The sequence below is a fragment of the Thermobia domestica genome, chromosome 2 (assembly GCF_964235325.1).
Source record: "Thermobia domestica chromosome 2, izTheDome1.hap1.1, whole genome shotgun sequence".
NCBI lineage: Eukaryota > Metazoa > Arthropoda > Insecta > Zygentoma > Lepismatidae > Thermobia > Thermobia domestica.
In genome coordinates, this window is record NC_137455.1 from 229,761,955 (window position 1) to 229,784,677 (window position 22,723).

The 22,723-nt window shown below is 38.7% G+C and overlaps 2 protein-coding genes across 19 annotated transcripts in view; one reads left to right on the forward strand and one right to left on the reverse strand.

Annotated features, from left to right (window-relative positions):
- The window catches only part of LOC145678401 (m-AAA protease-interacting protein 1, mitochondrial), a 143,039-nt gene extending 130,770 nt beyond the window's left edge, over positions 1-12,269 (reverse strand). Inside the window, exon 1 of one of the 4 annotated variants that reach the window (XM_081748501.1) lies at positions 11,817-12,269. In XM_081748501.1, the coding sequence (XP_081604627.1) occupies positions 11,817-12,260 (444 nt within the window). In that variant the 5' untranslated portion in view covers positions 12,261-12,269. Of the gene's footprint in view, positions 1-11,218; positions 11,764-11,816 lie in introns of those variants that run through there. The other 3 variants (XM_081748502.1, XM_081748503.1, XM_081748504.1) reach the window with 3 other exon arrangements.
- A 193-nt stretch (positions 12,270-12,462) lies between these two features.
- Positions 12,463-22,723, forward strand: part of LOC145678400 (CREB-regulated transcription coactivator 1-like) — a 783,526-nt gene continuing 773,265 nt past the window's right edge. For 9 of the 15 annotated variants that reach the window (XM_081748486.1, XM_081748487.1, XM_081748491.1 and 6 more), the window contains exon 1: positions 12,467-12,601. In XM_081748486.1, coding sequence (XP_081604612.1) covers positions 12,488-12,601 — 114 coding nt within the window. In that variant the 5' untranslated portion in view covers positions 12,467-12,487. Of the gene's footprint in view, positions 12,602-12,753; positions 12,778-22,723 lie in introns of those variants that run through there. The other 6 variants (XM_081748495.1, XM_081748498.1, XM_081748492.1 and 3 more) reach the window with 4 other exon arrangements.

A 22,723-nucleotide genomic window follows, 5' to 3' on the forward strand; every position in this document is an offset into this window, starting at 1 on the left:
CCGACAGGCTATAAATCCAATGCATTAGTCCTTTGCGCTGAGAGATGGGATGTGTCATTATGGTGTCTCATTGCTCTATGTGGGACGTGAATTTTGATTTATGATAACAAATATTCTGAATCTATTGCACCATGAATTATATTATGTAAGAAAGATAAAATGAAATGACTTTTTCTGCTTTCAAAGATTGTAATGAATATTTGTTTCGAAGACCTTCGTAGTCCTCAAAATTTTGGATATATCCCTGCTTCTTTATACGTTGAAAAGCGCACAAATTTTCGATTTTGTTTATATATTTCTTACAATTAGAACCCCATATTATTGCTGCATATTCCGCTTTAGACCTACATAGGCAGTGTATAATGTTTTAAGGACATTAGTGTTAGAACAATCAATTCCTAATATCATCACAAAGCCAAGGTTCCCAAAGGCCTCACCAACCACTCTGTTGACATGAATATCGAATTATAGGTTTAGCTGCATAGTAACTCCAAGATCAGTAACATAATCCACTCTCTCAATTGGTGTTTGATTAATAGTATACACATTGCGTACAGGTCACTTTTTTGGTGTATGATACTACTGTGCATTTTCTAATATTCAGCAGCAACTTGTTTGATTCACTCCATTGAGAATACGATTAAAGTCACTTTGCAAAGAAATTGCGTCTAATTACGTGGAGATACTGCGATAGATTTTTAATTAAATATAAAATTAATTGAAAATGACTGATCCTAGTGTCGAATTCATAGTTTTTGGGGTCCGTAAGTTCATTGGTGACAGTTTTGTTGCCCCTTATACCAAAAATGAACTACTAAAAAACGGGCATTCTGCTAGTCTTTAATAATAACGAACGGAAGTTTCACATGTTAAATTCTGTAATACTTGTGCTGTTGAAATTTACGCACTTGTGCGGTGTATGTGTGTATATGTAAATAAGATCATCTCTCCTTTTGAGTTATTCGAAAAGTATACAAATAATAAAGAGGGATTTTTATCAGAAATCAGAAAACTAAAAACTAAAATTAAAAGCTGTTGCTTTAAGTATTTTTTCTGCTAGCGAAATACGTTGTATATATGCTGCAGACATGTCACACAAATAAAATTAGCACCAGGCGAATAAAAAGTTTTTAAATTATATTTTCAGGGTTTTGCCAGTACTTCCGAACAAACAAAACAAAACAAAAAATCTAATGGGTTCAAAATTTCCGGAAATTTTGAACAGCACAAGCAAGATACGTATCTCCATAAAATATATATTTGATTTTAACATATTGGCATTAACTAAAATGATACGGGCCTGTTATTTTAACACTTCCCTGCCATTATAAGATTACTTAACATAATTTAAATGCCTCGATATTAATTAATCTAACTAGGATTATATTTCAGAGTCTTTCGTAGCCATAACTCCATTTTATCACAGTGTTAGTTTTAAAAGAGTGGTGCAAATATATTTTTTGCCACAAAATTTCTATATTATAATACAAGAATCATAACTACTCAATGTTCTTAACTGTAAACTAGTAAATATAAAATAGTTTTCATTTTAAAAGCACAATATGGTAAAATATTCGAAAATTTCAATTTTTCCGTTTTTTTTCCAAGCTCGGGAAAAAAACGGTAAAAAACTGGCATTTTCCTAAAATTTCCGGTTTTTTTCCAGGCCTTCACAGCACTAGTCTAGTCATATGTCAACTGGATACAAGACTATCCTATGCATATTTGTATTGTTTTAGTATTAACATCAGTTGTATGAAAATGTAATATTGTAATATCTATATTAGAGAAAGAAATAAACATATGTTTTGCAAGTAAAAACTGTTACAAATCAGCTGGGTTAAGTTGGCATAAAATTATACGGTGCATTCGAACTAAGATACTAAGAGATGTCAATTACTGGGTCACGATGTGTCAATTACTGGTGATTTTCTTAAATCATAGTGTCAATTTCTGGTACAATAAACAACTTTTCATATGTATATTTTTAAAAATAATAATTATCTGAATATTATTTTTCTGATGGTGTGTATGGATGAAGGAAGGATGCCTTCGCACCTAAACGAGAAATCATCAAGTCACGTTCATTTGAAGTGTGAAAAAACATAAGAAATGTCAAATATTGCTCTTATACTGTTAATTATTGGGACAGTTACCCTACGCAAAACATTTAACTGTGTTGTAATTTAAAATAATGTAACATTTTGTTACCAAAATACTTTCGTAAGAATTCACTGTGTTGTCCTATTTTACGAAGTGATAATTTTTTTTTTCTCTCAGCAAAAAATACACTCTTACTGCCTTACAAAGTGTTTCATAAGACATGAGTTGCTTTAATGTGGTGGAGGTTAATTGGTGCAGTTTTACTATACGGATCCACAGATTGTAAAAGGTACTGAAAAGGTATAGGGTGACCAGACGTACTGGCTTTCGCAGTAGAGTACTGTTTTTTAACGAGCTGTCTTTCGTGTTGCGAAGAAGCCTACAAAATTGAGAAATATCCTTTCTTTTTTTTAAATGTCCTGAGTTAACTTATTTGCAATATTTTAATGTTTTATTCTTTATTCAAACATTTTGAATCACATGCACACTTTTCCTGAATGATGAACCGCTGTTTTGTAACACTTCTCAAAATATTAGGAAGGAGAACAGTCAACAAACCCTTGTTTTGCAATACATTGTTTTTACTGAGCAGGGCTTGTTGAGATATCGGTAAGGTAGGAAAGATCTACTTCAAGTTACGACAGTGATGCTAACCAAGCAGAAGTTTAAGCTCTCTTGTGCTTGTCTAAATATTTCCTCATTCCTTTAAATAATTCCACGCTTCGAAAATCGATTTTTAAAAAGTCATTAGCCCTACATTGTTTCACTGTACGTTCAAAAAATAAATCACTTTGTAATTTGTCAAAGCATTGGGGTTGTGTTGAATTCCTTCAATACTTTAGTTCTGTGATTTTATTTTTAACAAAACTGAATGATTAACTTAAGGTTAACATTAAATGAAATAAGGACATGCGTATTGCCTACACAGTAAACTATCTTACTACTGTATTATATTTGTGTCCTAATTTTTGCTTCTCAGAGTCTGGTCACCCTAGTATTATAGTATAGTAAAACTGAACGGGTTAACTTCAAGAGGATGACTATAAACACAGCATGTGGACAGTGTATGAAACATGAACCAATTTAGAAATACAAACCAACTTCTACTAGATGTTCTCTGAAAAAGCACGAATAGTATCTAAACGAGGCAAAGTCAGAATTACAGCAAAAGGGCCTGCGCGGAAGCGTGTTTTAGGAGGCAGGCGTGTCAGCAACTGTGATTATACCTATGAACGAAAAAAGTGAAAAAGCACGCTTTATACAGCATAAAGCACATGTCTTGCGTGCGGCATAAATTTGTAACACTTCTGTGATCTCTTTGTATACTGCCTATCCATCACTTCATCATGTATTTCTTATGAAGTACTACGTGATAAGGACTGCACTTTGCAATTCGTATTTTTGCTTCTGATATCCCATTTTATGGGGGGATAATTTTTTAACTTTTACGAAGAAGTATGTTTCTAGATTTCAGAATGGGATTTTATATGTAACCAAAATATATCGGAATCTTATCTACAAACACATATCGTATATAATAAGGCAGAAATACGAAATGGTTCTTTACTATGTAGAAGGGTTGGCTGGTTTAAACCAAAAAATGAAAAATGTTCGTAAAAGTGTAAGTGTTCGTAAAATCTTGATGAACACATATTTGTGGGTTATCACGTTTTACTCTCGTATATTATTTATATTATTTTCAGACCTAAATTCTCCATTCATTACTCAAAGGGATTGTACCACAAAAGCAACTTTTATCTTTTTATAAGTTTATGAATGTTTCTTATATGATTTGTTATAGTTTGTTATTATTGTTATGCAATTGCAATCAAAGAAAAATTCTAAATATTGTTTCGTTTCAATAATGTTCACTATTAATAAAATACATCGAAATGATGTACTTTTTTTGAGGGGAGGGGTCATACAAATCCCACGAGAGACATTTGTTGAAATCCGAAGTATCTTTGGTATCTATTTATGTATAAATGGGTCAGAGCCAAAATGGACTCAAATAATTCGTATCTTTATTCACTTTCCTTACTGATATACAAATTAAGTCGTTGGATTTCTTTAACTTTGACTAATAAAAGTCGTAGTGAACTAACTCGGACTAAATTAGTTCTTCTGCACTCTGCAGCATTTTGAAATTGTCCATACAGTCCAGGAAATCTAGAGCAATTTTACCCTCAACCTGGGCAAAATTGCAACACAAGCTTTTTAAACAGTTTTCGATTCAGGAATTACTACTGAATAATATATTCAGAATCCAACAAAATCGGACCACGGGAACACACCCAAAAACTGTTTCAAAATGGCGGACCATGGATTTTTTGAAAAAATCGTGGACCTTTACGTTGGAGGCTCTAGTAGCCCTCTTAATTGACACAGAGACATGAATGATACCTCGTTGGAACGCTCATAAAACACAAATTGCAACGAAGTCACTTTTGTACCCATCATGCCCAACCCGAAGAAGAAGAAGAAGGTCGATGTTTGTTTTTTTAATTAATATTTCTTTGACCCTGGCAACACTGTACGTCCTCATACTCCGGGAGAAAAATTCCTACGCGTAGACCAGACATTGGTAACAATAATATTAAAAAATGAAGGACATAGGTTCAACAGTAAGGGAGATAAAAATTCGGAACCGCGGACAAAGGAGGCGGAAGGCGGACACTTTTACCTTTCTTGGGCTCTGGCAACCCTGATAATCATTGGGTATAGGGGGCACAAACGATACGTCGTTGGAAATGGGGTTCCATAAGCTTTTCTACATATCATAGTCTTGCATGAACCTAGGCACTGAAGAGCCATGGCTGATTTCCTTACACGTTTGTGTATCATCTGCAGAAGCCTAGATCCTGACGATAACCTCATCACACTTCAAGAAAAGGGAGCTGAAGGAGTGAACAATGCCAGTAAGGCTCGCGGTAGAAACATTCTCGCCGCTACAAATATGGTGGTTCATGTCTCTTGTCGCAGACGTTACACTGACAAAAGAGAAATTGCGATTGCGCTAAAAAGAAAAACGTCATCGCCGATTCAAGAACGAGTTACTCGCTCGTCGGATGGGTCCTTCAACAGCAACAGTGACTGCCTGTTTCGCGGAACGCCTGTCTTATTTGATGACCGTCACGTGTTGAAATCAGAAAATGTGCGAGTGAAAACACAAGCATTGCCACACAGCATTTTAAAGTGTTGCAATGAACGAAACGATACCGGGTCACAAACTGTCCGAGGTCGAATTAAGTACTTCTCATCTGATCTTCATGCAGGAGATTGTGTCTATCACAGATCATGTAGTATCAACCTTCGAACAGGTAAAGCAATTCCTCAACAATACTGCACCGACAATCAGTCAGTGTCAGAAAAAATTCCGGGCTGGCCGACCTACAAATGATGAGAGAATCCGAGCATTTCAGCGCATCTGTAGTTATTTGAAAGAGCACGATGATGAGCAACTACCTGTGGGAGAGCTTGTTACAAAAATGCGCACATCTCTTGTAGGGACTGATCACATTGCATATGACAGACGGCACATGAAGCGTCAACTAATGGAGTACTTCGGTGAAAAAATTATAATTTCTAGTGACAGTGGAAAAAACGACTTCATTACACTTCGAGAAACTGCCAATCACATTCTACGGGCATATCGTGATTTACCACGAGATTATGGCGACATAAAATCCAAACTACAAACTGGAAATGATACATATCCTTCACCCAGGGACTTGACCATTCAGGAATTCCTTCAGTACATTCCAGCCTTAAACTATTCTATGCCATACTTTTTGCCGGAAAGGACAATGAAACCAAAAATAGCATCGATTGGCCAGTGTTTGATGCAAGCAGCCAGGCCAAGAGATATGTTAACTCCTCTGCAGCTAGGTGTTGCTGTGCAGCTGCACCACCACTATCGATCGAAACACCTGATTGACACGCTGCATCACCTGGGATTTTGCTCTTCATACACGGAAGTGCAGCGGTTTGAACGCTGTGCTGCAAGTACATTTGGTAATCGTGTGATCGAAATGCCAGCAGTCCTGACTCTCCTCTTTGCAGCGGATAATGTAGACCATAATCTCCAAACTCTGAGTGGTTTAGGTACATTCCATAGTATGGAAATGTTGGCGGCCATTACTCCATCCACTACAAACAGTCTAACCATTCTTCGGTGCCCGTCTCTGATGCTGATGTGAAGTCCCTTGCCAGTGTTCCCATTCACGCATACACTGAAGCCAAGGCTATTCTTGAAAAGGTCAACTGTGAACTAGTAAGAGCACATCACCGAACGAAAGCTCCCTGGATATTTTGCGGAAACTTTCCTGACACTTTCCGTCACGCACACCAAACTGGTCAGGAATGATGCAGGCCATTCACGCAGATCCATATCTTCATCATTCAGGGAAATCCACTGTTCTCTGCTTACCGATTCTTGACCTCCATCCATCTGATATGTCATGCATCTATTCCACTTAAGTGTACCTGAATAATCTTGCGAGAAAATATAAAGTCACACCAATCATCACCTTAGACCAACCACTGTTTTGGAAAGCTTCACGTATCCTGCATGACAGAGCACATAACACCAGTATTAAGGACACGGTTCTCCTGTTGGGCTCATTTCATACTCTGATGAACCTTCTAGGAGCAATTGGTTCCCTGATGGATGGTTCAGGCTTACGTGAAATCTTGCATGAGTTTTATGGAGAAAATTCGGTTGTACATATGTTAAGTGGCAAGTCTGTAGCAAGAGCCTTCCTTGCGCACATGATGGTTGACCTCGCATTAAGTGCATTGCTTGTGGAAAATGTTTTTTTCTGCAGACCGATAACGAAACACACAGAACTATTAACGATGCTTACTCTTTCTACCAGAGTCTGATGTCGGGTGAGATTACTGTAACTGGAGCTAGTTCTTCACCTCTTCTTCAAGAAGCCCGAGAAAAAATGGAAGCACGAAAGTCAGAACTTATTAACACATCAAAAACAAGTCAGTTGTGGCTTGCATACCAGCGCATGTTGACTACAGCAAGGAAACTTGTGGCAGCAGACCGAACAGGAAGTTGGGAGGATCACCTTGATGCTATAGCAGAGTGTATTCGCATATTCGCTGCAGCAGGACACTTCAATTATTTGAAGTCGACGTGCTTGTACCTGCAAACAATGTTAACGCTGCCATCGGTTAATCCAACAGTTCACGAAAGCTTTCAAAATGGGTTCGGAGTTATTAGAAGAAGCAACCGTTATTGGGCTGGGTTGTCCCTCTGATCTATTCATAGAGCAGGTTCTGATGAGATCGCTAAAATCCACTGGAGGTCTAACCCATGGGAGTGGAATGTCGGAGATGCAACGATCTTTGTGGGTGCTCCGAGTACAATCTAGCGATGCAAACTCTTACTCACACAGCATATGTCACTAGCGAACAACATGAAGAAGCCGAAGCCGTGATATCAGTGACACACATCGCATTCTTGCAGGACTGCAGCCCATTTCACCATTTGACGGAGACAAATCGTCGAGAAACACTGCCACTGGCGTCACAGTGGATTCCTCGGTCAACGTCCATAATTTATTTTCAGTTGGAGAAGAGCTTGCGAAGAAACTATTTGGCAAAGACCTGTTCACTGCGAAGTGGAAACGTGCAGATAAAGTCAAAACTCTAGCATCCCCGAGTAATGTTAAAATCAGCAGCGATATCTCAGTTGATTCGAATCTTTTGTTTCAAAGACTGTTAGTTGTCGCTAATGCAGGCAGCACATGTTTAGAGGAGACCTTAGCGCATGAATTATGTGCCTACCCACCTTTATTTGAGTCACCCAGCATGATACGTAAGGCAGACAAAGCCCCACTGGCCCATGCGATACTAGAGTTCAGCAAGCAGCAGACCGCACAGTTTGAGGAAACGGAGCCAGACAATATTATGTATGTCTTAGACGGAGGATCTCTGTTACATAGACTACCATGGTGTAAAGGCAGTTCGTACGACAATATCGCTGAATCATTTGCTGAGTATACGGTTCGTAAATATGGCACATCAACCATCGAGTTTGGTGGGTATGGAATTTGCTCACAATTGTTCATTGCAACTGTGCTACCGAGTGTGTAAGAACGTATTGTACTTGCAGAAAGCATGCCCTTCCATGTACTATTGCTAGTGGTGTGTGCAAAGAAACTGAATGTTTTAACTGTTTAAATGAATGGTGAGAACAGTGTTAGCGTAGGCGATGACGATGTAGATGTGTAATTTGCCTCCCAAAGTATTTCGTCTTCCCATTCTTTTGCCTTAGAATATTTTTGATTTATATATAGGTGTTATGTTTCTATAAAACGAATTGTCTGTACACTGTATTATGGCACGACCTTCTATTTGCTATTGCTTGTGGTGTATGCCAAGAAACTGAATGTTTTACCTTTTTAATTGAATATGGGAAGGACAGTGTTAGCGTAGGCAATGACGATGTGGATGTGTAATTTGCCTCCCAAAGTCTTTCGTTATTGCCATTCTTTTCCTTAAGAATATTTTTTTATGTATAGTACTTATATTAAAGCAACCTTTGATTTAAAGAAAGAAACAAGATTTTTTCATGCAAAGAACGATTATCAGGGTTGCCAGAGCCCAAGAAAGGTAAAAGTGTAGATTTTACCAATTTTTTCAAGGTTTCTTCTTCTTTTTCTACAGGTTGGGTGCAGGGGGCACAAACGATACGTCGTTGGCAAGAAGGTTCCATAACCTTTACAACGCGGTATGCTTCATGTCTCTGTGACAATTAGGGAGGATGCTAGATCTAAGAAACAGAAGTTAGACCACAGTAAAAAATGTACAGAGTGACCCTCCTTTGTCCGCGGTTCCGAATTTTTATCTCCTTACTGTTGACCCAATGTCCTTCATTTTTTCATATTATTGTTACCAATGTCTGGTCTACGCGCAGGAATTTTTCTCCCGGAATATAAAGACGTACAGTGTTGCCAGGGTCCAAGAAATATCAATTAAAAAAAACAAAAATAGATTTTTTCCTCTTCTTCTTCTTCTACGGGTTGGGCATGATGGGTACAAAAGTGACCTCATTGCAATTTGTGGTCTATGAGCGTTCCAACGAGGTATCATTCATGTCTCTGTGTCAATTAAGAGGGCTACTAGAGCCAGGGACGTACGGAAGGGGGGGACACGGGGGTCCGGACCCCCCCGAAATTTCGACTTTTAAAAAAATTAGCCTAATTTTAGGGGCAATTTTAGCAATTTTAATATAAAATAGCTTCATATTTAGTTTGAACCCCCCCCGAAATAAATTCCTGGGTACGCTACTGACTAGAGCCTCCAACGTAAAGGTCTACGATTTTTTCGAAAAACTATGGTCCGCCATTTTGAAAACTGTTTTGGGGGTATTCCCGTGGTCCGATTTTGTCGGATTTTGGATATTTTCATCAGGTGAGGTACCTAAACAGAATACAGGTGTAAAACTAAAGGTTGCAATTTTGCCCAGGTCAAACCGTATTTTGACTCGACTAATATGTAATTCTGTATAATTGTTTCACTTGTGCAACTGTTTATCCTTTTGTCCTGAAATGACTCTTGACAATTATGTAAGAAGTATGTAAAGATCAGTACAACATATTTTTATCAGGAGTCCTTCGTGAGTGAGTCGTATCGAATTTATGGCCAATTAGTCCAGGTTTCGAGTTCAAATGGAGGACAATTTCTCTCGGATGTAAGCCAAGAAGCGGTTTGTATTCCGCTTTAAGCTTATGGTATCCCTTCCAGCATAACCCAGTTGTTGCATAATAACATCAAGGCGAAACAAACTTATTTTTGTCCATATGTGATGTAAATAAATAGAGCAAATTATTTAAACCAAAAAAAACCTGGTTTAAAAAAAGGTTTAAACCAAAAAAAAAAACGTTTTTTTTTCCCCAATAAAAACCATGGTTTTTGCCTTCCCTGCTATGTAGTATTTCATATGGAAGTAAAATGCTATGTGAAGGCGGTATTGAAGATGATCACAAAAGTGTCGCAAAGTTGTGCTACAGGCAAGTCGTGTTTTTATGCCAAATAAAGAGTTTTTCCACTATTCTCCTTTATACGTACGTATATGCATTGTCGCTGACGCACCTGCTCCCTACAGTTCTGCTGCGCTTCTGCACTGATTGTTAGATAATATTCGTGGTTGCTGGTGGCTAACCAGCAAAGTTCGTTTGTGTTTTTTACACTGTAGTATTTATACCATAGGCTATGTCTCCATGTTGTATTTACACTCGGCCCTCATGAAAGTTATTCTGTACACATCACTGTACCACCTCCGGATGACATTTAGTGTGTCCCCCAACTCTAATTTCTCTATTATATGTCGAGAACGGAACCCAACCAACCTCTACTACTACTTCTACTATTAAACTATGAATCCGTATAGTAAAACTGCACGCTTATATGTGCAAGATTGGCTAATATACTAAATATCAGCCCCCTCTTCCTTCAAGACACCCTCTAAGGTAGTAAGAATGAATTTCCTGACAAGAAACGTTCATGTTTTATGAATATATGTATGCTCTCATTAAACAGAATAGCATATTTTTAACTTATTATATGAGAGGTAGGGGAAATTGCGGTACAGTGAGTCATTTTCTTTGGATATAGTATACATGAAGCTGCATCAGTTCCCGAAGGAGCAGGACGCTCATACTTTTAGGGATTATTCATTGAGCATGTACGAACTTACAAAGGGGGTAACAAAGCGACTTTTATTTACTTATCGACTGATACGAAAATAAAAAAGAACGTACCTGTACTTTATATCTGCATGTGTAGTGCCCTTGTACTTTATATATATGACTATGTGTGTGTGTGGGGGGGGGGATGGAATTTAACGCATATCGCATATCTTGTGCACATGGATACTTCTTACTATTGCACTATGTAGAAAATTTATGGTATTTCATGTAGAAGTGGTAATAGAACACAGAAGAAACGCAGATCAGGGGGTTCACATGTATACTATTACCTTTTCTTTCGTAGGTATTATATACGATATTAAAATGAAACAAAAACTGAACAGAAGGTTGGAGTAGTGCACCTTCGTTAAAAAAGACTTAGTATGCTAACTAACTAGTCTGTGACTAACCTTCGATTAATGAATTACCGCCCAGTATGTCTAATGTTTTGGCGAAGAAAAAAGTAGTCTGGAAACTCCGAGTGCTTGATGTTGCTTTATTTGACACTTTCAACCTGCTTTCAACAGAATATTTATTTTTCCATTGAGAAGAAATGATCTATATATGCAGGCAAGTTGGTCGTGTTTATTTCCCCCCTCTCTATATAGAAAGAAAGAACCCACATGTGTAAGCCATTAATCACAGTGTAATGGGGACCAAAGCTTTGGCAACGTCGTTGAACATAAGTTACAATGTCACTAGTAACAGTGACATTGTAATATTTCGGACATTTCCGATCACCACCCATTAAGGTTTTTAAGATTTTGCTAGTTCTATACCATCCAAACCGGCTAGGGATACGAACTAACGATCTAGACACAAAATTCATTCCTCATGCCGCTTTGAAGCGCCAGCAAGCCTGAACTTACTTTCTTTGCGTGTACCCTTTACGTTAGTACACTAAGATTAGGATAAATTTTATTTAGGCCCTATCCCGCTCGCAACTGTGATGTTTAACATACACAAATATATTCCGCACAGTTTATCGTAGCAACACTAACGTATTACCTGTTTTGATCCTGTAACGAACTCCGCTATACTAAATTCACGGTCGAAATATGGAGTGATTATTAAATTTGCAAGTATCCAATTTCTGATACTCTTGATTAAGCTGGGCCACAGTATTTCGGGGAAGTCCATCAGAGAAGGTAAAGAACCCTTTGACCCTCTGTCATGTGTGTACGACCTGCAACCTGGCTTATATACTTTGAAGCTCTGGAGCAGTGTGCTAGTATATCTACGGCAGCATACAGTAAACCGCTCCCGTAGAATTGTCCTTGGTATAGCGCTAGATTCTTCTGTCACACTTTCGAATAAAACAGAATTATAACTATGTGGAATATTTCTAGACAATACATTGCTAGTATACTTCGAAGAATCGTAATATAACTTTGGCTTTGTGATAGCTTCTTTAATTCCTGTCATTTTCAGATGTCTTGATAGTAAGAACATTATTTTGTTCCAATGAAGTACAAAGGAAATTAAAAAACAATCAGTCAATAAACAACACAGATCACAAACTCTATTTGTAAACACTTAAATTTTCGTCAAACAGTCCTCACACGCACATTGCCATACTTTTGCTCAAACGTCAAATCTTTCCCAACAGATGGTGCTTAATACGACACACTTCTATTGGCCATTTGCGATAGCTGCAAGTCAAAACTTTAGTAGCCATAATGGCGAATCCACGGAAATTCAGTGAAAAGATTGCGCTGCATAATCAGAAGCAGGCCGAAGAAACTGCTGCTTTTGAGCAGATAATGCGGGAAGTATCAGATGCTACAAGTAGAGTGAGTAAAAACATTATTATGCTTCCGTGAATTTAACGGCAATAGTAATAGTTTAAGCCTAACGTAGTCACTGTTTACTATATTTTTCCTCTTACGAGTGTGTATCTGTTCGTAAAAGAAGAAATGTAGTATAGTGGTATGATAGTTACAGAGTATACCTCTAGATTATGAGTAAGGTAATAACCACATATTTATAGTTACTGTAAAGTGCAGTGTGACAGGTACACGTACGGCTATGAAGTTGATTTGTTTGGCGAAGTGGAGATCATTCGTTAGATGGGGTTTGTTTACAGCTTAATATTCAACATTTTTGTACAGAATTGTGAGTCATAATAATTTCGTAATGTAACTTGTCGTTGTACTTATAAATATGCATTAAGTATTGGTTGAGTGCTAGTGTAGATCCCTAAAACCTAATGGAAACTATAACCTACCCTACCCTAAACTAAACTAGAGCCTTGACATCCTGAACTTACTCTACGGTACAAAGACCTTAAGTATTCATTTAATGTAGCCTACCTGTGCTCAATAGTTTATATATTTTTATTTGTATTATAAAAATGCTTATCAAGAAAATTAGGAAGGTTGTTGATTATAGAAAAGAGCCCCTGCATACAGTACCAAAATTCATCATTTAGCAACAAATTCCATGCGAATAGAGCCATGTTATTGTAGAGTAGTTTAGGATTTTTTTTTTTTTATAGCGTACTGGTTTACTTTTGGCGCACCACTAGAAAGAATTGTTGAAAAATTATAATTTTTTTCAGTAATTTCCTTCTTATGGGTTAAGTTCCAAAGTTGGGCGTCCGTTTCCATGAAAATTTTTAAAATTTACAGGAAAGATATGGATAATTTAATAGTTTGTGTGCTTGATAATATATAAGGGTCTCTAAAAATCTGTTTATATATAAGCCGTTATAAACATGGGACTACACGGCGAGCGGAGAGAACCACTTGGCGCAAGATAACCGAACAGCTGCATTGTGGGAAAGTAACGAGCATTTATGTTATCAACATGGCGAATGTACAACGGCAATGAAGTAACAGTTTTAACATTTGTGAAGCCATACGTTGATAACGAGCAAACTCTTTAAAAGTTTGTGAAGAGCACGGATTAATGAACCTAATTATAAATTGCAGAAAACGTGGAAATGAGATAACAGCGGAAAAACGTGGCGAAAGCGGACGTCCAACTTCGGATTAAATGCCCTTCTTATTTTCCTCTAAAAGGTTTTCGCTGGGCGACATGTAAATATTTCACTTGGCATAGATATAATTCCAGAGGGCCACCAGAAGTACATTGTTGGAGGGTTACAATCCTTTTACAGTTTGCGTATAAATATGGCTTCTAGATGTATGGCATATAAAGGTACGACTTCGATTTAACAGAGTCAGGGCTGGGTGAAACTGGTGACCCAGCGCAGTATTGCGTCTGATGCGAGCAAGCGCATCAGCAATGGTAGATATCAATGTTGGGCAAATTTCAATTGAATTAACAATTAATCTGTAAATTTAATTGTTAATTGCAATTAACAATTGAAATAAGTAATGGTTAATTGTTAATTGCAGTTGGCCATTGAAAAAGTAGAATCAATTGCAATTGATCAAGTGATTGAAAGTAATTGCAGTGGAAAGTAATTGCAATTGAATTCTGTAATTCAATTGCAATTGAAATTAATTAGCAATTGATTCAATTGCAATTGATTTCCACAGCAATTACTTTCAATTGATTGATCAATTGCAATTGATTTTCACTGATTAATTTTCAACACTGTAGTTCAGAGAGGGCGTGGGGTGATGAAAACTTTAGCCACGACCAATTGACTCACCACATGTCGTGACCCACGACCCACTCTGACCCACTACCCACCATGAACCACTGTGACCCACAGACCCACCAAGACCCATTGTCATCAACTAGACCCATGATTCACGCCCTCTTCTCTACTGAGTAAAGAGTTTAAACTTGTAATGAAACAAGCCTATAAAATTATCACTCATCGGAGTTTGAATTTCTACGATCAATCGCTTAAGCACCGCACTAATACAATAACGGCGGATCTGATCTTTCTAATATAAATAAAATAGAGTTTGTTCGTGTGTCTGTCTGTCTATCTTTGTGCGGCCTGTGGACCAGACGAGTGGACCGAGAGTTACCAAATTTTGGTCAAAGATACCTTGGTCCAGGTCCCACACTAAGGCAAAGCGTTTTCGAAAAAATTCGAACCAGGGGTTTTCAGGGGGCGTTTACCGGGACATGTAAAAGTAGTAGAAAATGACCGATATCAGTGTGGATTTCGTAGTTTTTGCGGTCGCTGAGATCAATGGTGAAACTCCGATCGCATTAACTTCCAAATTCACCCTATGCGGCTGCGGGCCGTGGGTCAACGGGAAGGGGGGGAAGTGATACCGAAACGTAAAAGTAATCCAAAATGACCGATATTAGTGTCAAATCTATAGTTTTCGCGGTTTCTAATATCAATGGTGACACTACCATTAGTGATGACTTTCAAATTCATCCACCGTTGTATGCGGGTCTTGGGTCACCAGACGGGGAAATTCCGAGATATGTAAAAAATAATCGAAAATGGCCGATATTAATGTCAAATCCATAGTTTTCGGGGTCGCTGAGCTCAATGGTGAAACTCAAGACCGCGTTTACTTTCACATATAGCCCCCATCAGCTAAGGAACGGGGACATTATAAAGGGGATCACGAGACATGTATAAATAATCCTCAATGACCGATGTCGAATCCGTAGTTTTCGCGGTCGCTGAGATCAATGGTGATACTTTCATTAGCGATGATTTTCAAATTTAGCCACCATTGTATGCGGGCCGGGAGTCACCGGGAGTGGGGAATTGCTAGACATGTAAAAATAATGGAAAATGACTGATATTAGTGTCAAATCCATAGTTTTCGCTGTCGCTGAGATGATTGGTGATACTTCCACAGGCTTTGATTTCCAAATACAGCCCCCATCGGCTGTAGTCCAGAGGTGTTGTTTTTTTCAAAATTGGAACCAGAGGATCATAAGGGCTTTTACCGGGATATGTAAAAAGTATTAGAAAATGGCAGATGTTAGTGTCACATTCGTAGTTTTCGCGGTATTGGTTGGGGGCCAGAGATGATTTTTTTTTCACAGTTCGAACCAAGGGGGTCTGAGGGGACGTTCACCGGGACATGTAAAAGTAGTAGAAAATGACCAATATTTGTGTCGAATCCATATTTATCGGGGTTGCTCAGATATATAGTGACACCCCCGATAGTGTTTACGTTCAAATTCAGCCCCGATCGGCCTTGCCAATAAAAACAAATGTACGTTGTTGGATATATATTCACGCAAAATATATCCAATTTTAGAAATGTTTCTTAATTGTTATCCCGTTGTTCAGTTTGATTATATTGGTATTTTATCTGATCCGTACGAAGAACGGGCAGAACGGCTAGTACGAAATGGTAAAGTGTTTGTTATGGACCAAATTACAATGAATTCAATTATATAGATAATTATTATAATTATTTCCTTGTTGAGTTATAGATACTTTTCAGTGGAAAAAAGGATAAAATTTGAGTCCCAAATCAACGTAAAGTATACCAACGTAAAGGCAAAATGTATAAAATTTTCCATATAATTAAGCTTACAAACTTAATATTTCCATGTCATTAAGCTAAATTTCCATTTTTGTGTCGTTTTGTGCGCCTATTTCCTCGTTTTCTGCGTCACCGGAAATGTGTCAATGTTATCCTACAAATATGGCGGAACAAGTTAATGCTGTTCCGTCAGGAACGATTTCGAGGTCGTTTCCTTCACATCGTGTTTCTACTGTTTTGTAAGCCTATTTCCACGTTTTGTGAATCAATGGTAGTGGATCAAAATGGGCATTTAATGTGGGAAGAAAAACTACCCACTCTCCCACCAGTATCGAATTTCGAGGTCGTTTTTTTCGCATTGTTTAGTGCATGTTTTTACCGTTTCTGCTCATATTTTAACGTTTTGTGCGCCAACGAAAGTGGATCAAAGACGACCTACAAATATGGCAGAAAAAGACATATTTATTCCACTTTCAAGGTCCATTTTGACCCACTTCCACTGATGCACAAAGCGACACAAATCATGCATTAAAAATGTGAAGGGAACGACCTCGACATTCGATGGTGAAAATGGCGCTTATGCATGATTTGTGCTCTTACTCTGCTATACTTGTGGAGCATTTTGACCCATTTTCGTTGTCGTACTAAAGTGGAAATAGGAGCACAAAACGATACAAAGCAGGCATTATACGATGCGAAAGAAACGACCTCCAAATTCGATAGTGGCGGAACAATGGCTCTATTTCCTCACACCTTGATGGACCATTTTGACGCATTTCTGGTGATGCTCAAAACTTGGGAGTAGGCGAACAGAACGGTACAAAATACACACTAAACGATGAGAAGGAAACGTCCTCCAAATTCGTTGGTGGCGGAACAGCATTAACTTGTTTCATTATATTCGTAGGTCCACTTTGACCCACTTCCGGTGACGCACAAAACTTACAAAACAGGCACTAAACGATGCCAAAGAACCAACCCCGAAATTAGATAGTGGCAGAACAGTGAGACATTAAACTCTCACTTTAAAGGCCCGTTTAACTCACCTCGGGGGACGCACAAGACGAGAAATAGGTGCAGAAAACTTAAAAAAAAAAAAAAAAAGGCACTAAACGATACGAAAGTAACGATCTACGAATTCGATAGTATCGGAACAGTGGGTCATTTTTGTCACACTTTGGAGGCTCAACTTGACACAGTTCTGGTGATGAACAAAACGTGGAAATAGGGGCACAAAACGGAACAAAACAGGCACTAGTCAATGCGAAAGGAAGGACCTCGAAATTCGGTAGTGGAGGAGCAGTGAGTAATTTTCGTCACACTTTGGAGGCCCATTTTGACACACTTCTGGTGACGCGCAAAACGTGGAAATAAGGGCACGAAGCGGCACGAAACATTCACTAGTTGATGCGAAAAGAAGGACCACGAAATTCGGTAGTGGCGAAGCAGTGAGTCATTTTCGTCACACTTTGGAGGCCAATTTTGACACATTTCTGGTCTCGCAAAAAACGTACAAAACAAGCACTAAGCGATGCGAAAGAGCCGACCCCGAAATTCCATAGTGGCGGAACAGTGAGCCATTTAACTCCCACTTTAAAGGCCCGTTTAACTCACTTCCGGTGACGCACAAGACGAGGAAGTAGACACAGAAAACATTTTAAAAAATAAGCACTAAACGATGCGAAAGACACGACCTAGAAATTCGATAGTGGCGGAACAGTGGGTCATTTTCGCCACACTTTGGAGGCCCGTTTTGACACACTCTGGTGACGCGCAAAACGTAAGGGCACAAAATGGCACGAAACATTCACTAGTCGATGCGAAAGGAAGGACCACGAAATTCGGTAGTGGTGGTGCAGTGGGCCATTTTCGTCCCACCTTCGAGGCCCATTTTGACCGTCTTCCAGTGACGCACAAAACGTCGAAATAGGCACACAAAAGGGTACGCGATGTCAGATTAACGACCTCGAAGTACGATAGTGGCGGAACTCTTGGTCAGTTTTGACCCATCTTGGAAGCCCATTTTGACCTACTTTTGGTGACGCACAAAACGTGAAAATACGAGCTCACAACGGCAAGAAACTGACACTAAACGATGCGAAAGTAGCGACCTCGAAATTCGTTGGTGACGGAACAGTGATTCATTTTCGTCCCACCTTGAGGACTCATTTTAACCCATAGCGTAGTCGCTAACGCTCTCGCCTTCGGTGCGAGCGGTCCCGGGTTCGATTCCCTGTGGGGGTACTCGGTTGAAAAAGCGTAACAGCTTTTTCAGGCCAGCCACCCTGAATGAGGTTTTCCTGGGTTTTCCTCATTCACACAAGGCAAATGCAGGGGTGGTACCTAACTTATAGGTCCCAGGCCGCTTCCTTCCTTCCCAATCCTTTCTTCCTTCCCTTCCCCCGGATAGTGTGCTCGCCGAGGGATGTCATCCCTCAAACGTGACGGGCTATATGGCCGTAGATGCCGAAAGCCCAGAAATCTAAATTCTAAATCCTAATCCTAATAATTTTAACCCGCTTCCCATGACGCACAAAACGTGGAAGTAGACGCACAAAACAGCACAAAAGGATGTGAAGGAAACGACCTCGAAATTCATTGGTGGCGGAACAGCAATAACTTGTTCCGCCATATTTGTAGGCCCAATTTGACCCACTTCCGGTGATGCAAAAAATGTGGGAATAGGCGCATAGCGCGGCACAAAACACACACAAAAGATGTAAAACAAAGTACCTCGAACTTCGTTGGTGCCGGAACAAGTTAATGACGCCGTGAGCACCAATATAAGTATATACTGTAGTTCTTACCAGGGGGCGCGGTGGCTCAGTGTTAGAGCGTTCATCTCCGTTGCTTGAGGTCCGTGGTTCGATCCCAGTTTGCGCCGTTTGTATTTTGTGGTGGACAAACACCGTGCTCGTGGGTTTTCTCGGGGTTCTGCCGTTTCCTCCCACTTTCTTCATTCCATTCATTTCCCATCATCAACGTCTCCTTTAGCCTAACCGGCATAACTGTGGGACGTAAAACTAAAGATTTCATATCGTTTTTTTGTAGTTTTTACCATCAAGACTGAGAACTGCACGGTCTAATTTTTTAGCCAAAGTAGAAGCCCAATTGGGATAGTGATGTCAACCGGTTCGGCTCGGTTCAACTGAGCGTACAGCTTGAGCTGGCTTGGTTGGGACATCGCCGGCTACGATCTCTTAGCGCCTTCCCAAATAGCGTAGACAAGCGAACGGGGCCTAGTTCCTTTAGGAGCCGCTGTGGCGCTAGTTACGTGCACCAATTTTTTCTGTCGCTGTGTAGCAGGCAAATGAAATAACTATAACAGGAAAAGAATTCTGAAGTCCCCTTCCCCTTATTTCTAGGTAAACATATCTATAGTATCACAAAAACTAAACTATTTTTAAAATTGAATACAATTATTATCGGTTAATTAAAAATAATTAAAAAAACAAGCACACTTACCAGGAAAATAATCCTTGACAAATTACAAACGCAGCACTTTCCGAGATAATGGTTTGGTATTTAAAAATTTGACATGTTCAAAACGTTCCGTTTCAGCATCTGCTATGTTCTTCAGCAATGCTGGAACTATTATATCACAAATTTTGACACTTAATCTGAATGAATGATTGTCCGAAATGGGGCACTGTAAATACGAAGTGTGTTACAGAAAAGAAACAATGTAAGCGGAAAGAGTTTCCGAAATTCGGGTTTTCACAAACCGATGGGCCCTATCAACAAACTTTTCAACAATGTGAATCACCCATACTAGTTCTTTTGTGGGGTAGCACATTATGCTTCTACTGTCTTGTTTATATATCAAGCTCATAAGCGTAGAATTACACTTGTCCTGACTAATAAGTTTGTGGCATGAGGCACACTCTATACTTTGAGTAATTTTCCGAACTACAAAACCTCCTAAGAAAGCAGTAGACGCTAATTTCACTGTATCTGATTCAATTTCTGAAAAGAAAGCCATAAATGGAACTATTGAAATATTATACAAATTGTGACAATAGTAGTGAACAATAGGCTAAAATGTTATGAAGTGACTACTTTCTTTAAAATGTTATGAAGTGATTAATTTCTTTGTGCTTAAATATTGCGTAAAGTCAGAATTGTATTTCGTTTGAGTTATAATTTAATAGCTGAATTTCACTTTTAGTTTACACTTTAATGAATGTGTCTAGTTTTCTACCATATTAGTGCAAAATGGTTGTTTTTTTCCTGGCATTATCGTATTAGTAGGTTTCAAATATTAGATTGTCAGAACTACATAAATATCTTTCTAAAACATGGGATTTTTGTAAATCATTATTATCTGTCCTAATAAGATGTAAATAGGAGTCTACTAATGTATTACTACAATATTGCATTTCACAAAAGTAAATAAAATCGTTTTATCTAGATAATTAGGGAAATTTGGGGTTACCACTGGCACACTAAGTGATATTGGGATAGTACCTGAAATAAGGGCTCTGCTTTCTTCTATCTCATTAGCAAGGGCACCGATCCCGGGGAGCTTTGGGGGCCCGGGCCCTAAAGTTGAAATGGGCTCTCCTAATGAGTTCTCCAATTTCTACAATACATGCCAATTCGTTTTTCTGTTCTACCAACGCGTATCTGCTATGGGGCTCCCCCAAAGCTACACAGAAATCGCCGCCCTTGCCCATAAGCTAAAGGTTTTAGGTCTATTTTTCTTTAGAAAAGAACCAACCTACTCATAGATCTCATTACTACTCAGAAACATAAATAAAATTAATTACACAAGCAAAAACAACACTTACTAGGATCGGCATGAAGACCAGTCAATAATTCTGTAACTGTATCTGGTATGGGGATATATGCTTCAGAACCAGGAAAGTGATTGGGAATATTTTCCTGTGAAATAGTGGTAGGATTTGCGATGGAAGACAGCGATAGTAATCCAGTTTTCAGAATTCGATTCATTGTACATACAATGGCCCTGCTATCCAACATATCATTGCTCCCAGACATTTGTCTTAAACCGCTGAAGAATAATTCGATGGGGTCACTATTAAAGGATCGAGTGAGCACAGTGGTAGCCTGATCGAAGAAGGTACCGAACGCATTGAGCTGTAGACTCTGACGTAAGTAAAATTGCCTCATACGTCTCCTTACTGAGGAATGTACATCCATGTTCCTCACTTGAATCTTTTACCTCACGCAAGTATTTGGGGAAATCATTTTCCAACCACTTCAACCTCTCATCATCGATACTAAAGAAATGCGTCCTATCTGGATTTCCTTGGTTGTATTTTCGACTACACACATCATGAATATCAAACCACTTTTTTATGTTTCTCATGAATTTTAAAGTTGCACCAGCACTTGAGAAAGTGTGCGCCTTAGAATGAACGGAGTTATCTTTGAGGAATTCCACTGCGGCAATTACTTCGTTTGAAAATATTTGCTTAGCCCTTTTAACATTCATTTTCTCTAAATTTGTTGGTGAAACATGTTTTCGAGACAGAAATCGGACAAGTTTCACATTATCTTTGGACTGCAACTCGTACAAATTTTTCACGTGAGTGCCACTAATTTGTTCCTCTCCATCATACATTGTTCTCTCTAAAAACATTGTTCGAACATTTTTAAGTATGTGGCATTGATCGAAAGCTATGTATAGTGGTCTGCTTGAATCTTCGGGATGGTCAACGAATGGTTTAAGATTTTTTGCTTGACTGTCTTTTCATCATATTTACATTAGTTTTATGGTTGTCGGTGACAAGCCTTAACACTCGAAACCCGCATGCCTCAACTTTATTAATAACAATTAATGTCAGTCTATGCAATTCTGCACCTGACAACTTTTTAGAGAAAAAGTACGCCGCTGGTAGCTTGTACTTCGTAGAGATACCACACAAAAGAAAGCAAAGTAAATTATTGGCAAGTACAATTTTTTTTTTCTTTCTAAAACTTTTGGTGGTTCAGAACTTGAATCAAATTCATTGGCAGATTGATTGTTATTCTCAGCTACGTAAGAAGTATTTTTCTCGCCGAAGAACACATCGAGTTTCTTGTCGTAAGTTAAACGTTGTTTTATTGACATTTCGTCTATCATTAGGGAGCACAGTCTTTCCGCTTCTTTCATTTCATTGCACTCTAATAATAAACGCTGCTCGATTAGAGGTGTGACCCCCGCATCACATGACATATCTCCAACATAGCGTGACAAGGTTGATCGGCTAGGTAGTTGAAGAACATTTTGTGCATATTTGTAGCCTTTTGGAGAAACATGTTGCCAAACAATGCAATTCTTTATTACGTCAGCAGACCACCGAGGACGTGATTTATTGAAATAAAGCACTTGCTCCAAGAGAAACCCAGCTTTTTGATTATTTGGATCGCATTTATATGCAGCAAGTATATCATTTAATGAGGAATTATATTTATTTTCGAAAGAATTTAATTTATCTTTCAAAGTGTTTATTTGTTGCTCTTGGTCGCGTATTTTCTTTTGTGCTCGCCACAACTTAATCCGTAATTTGTTTTTTTCTATCC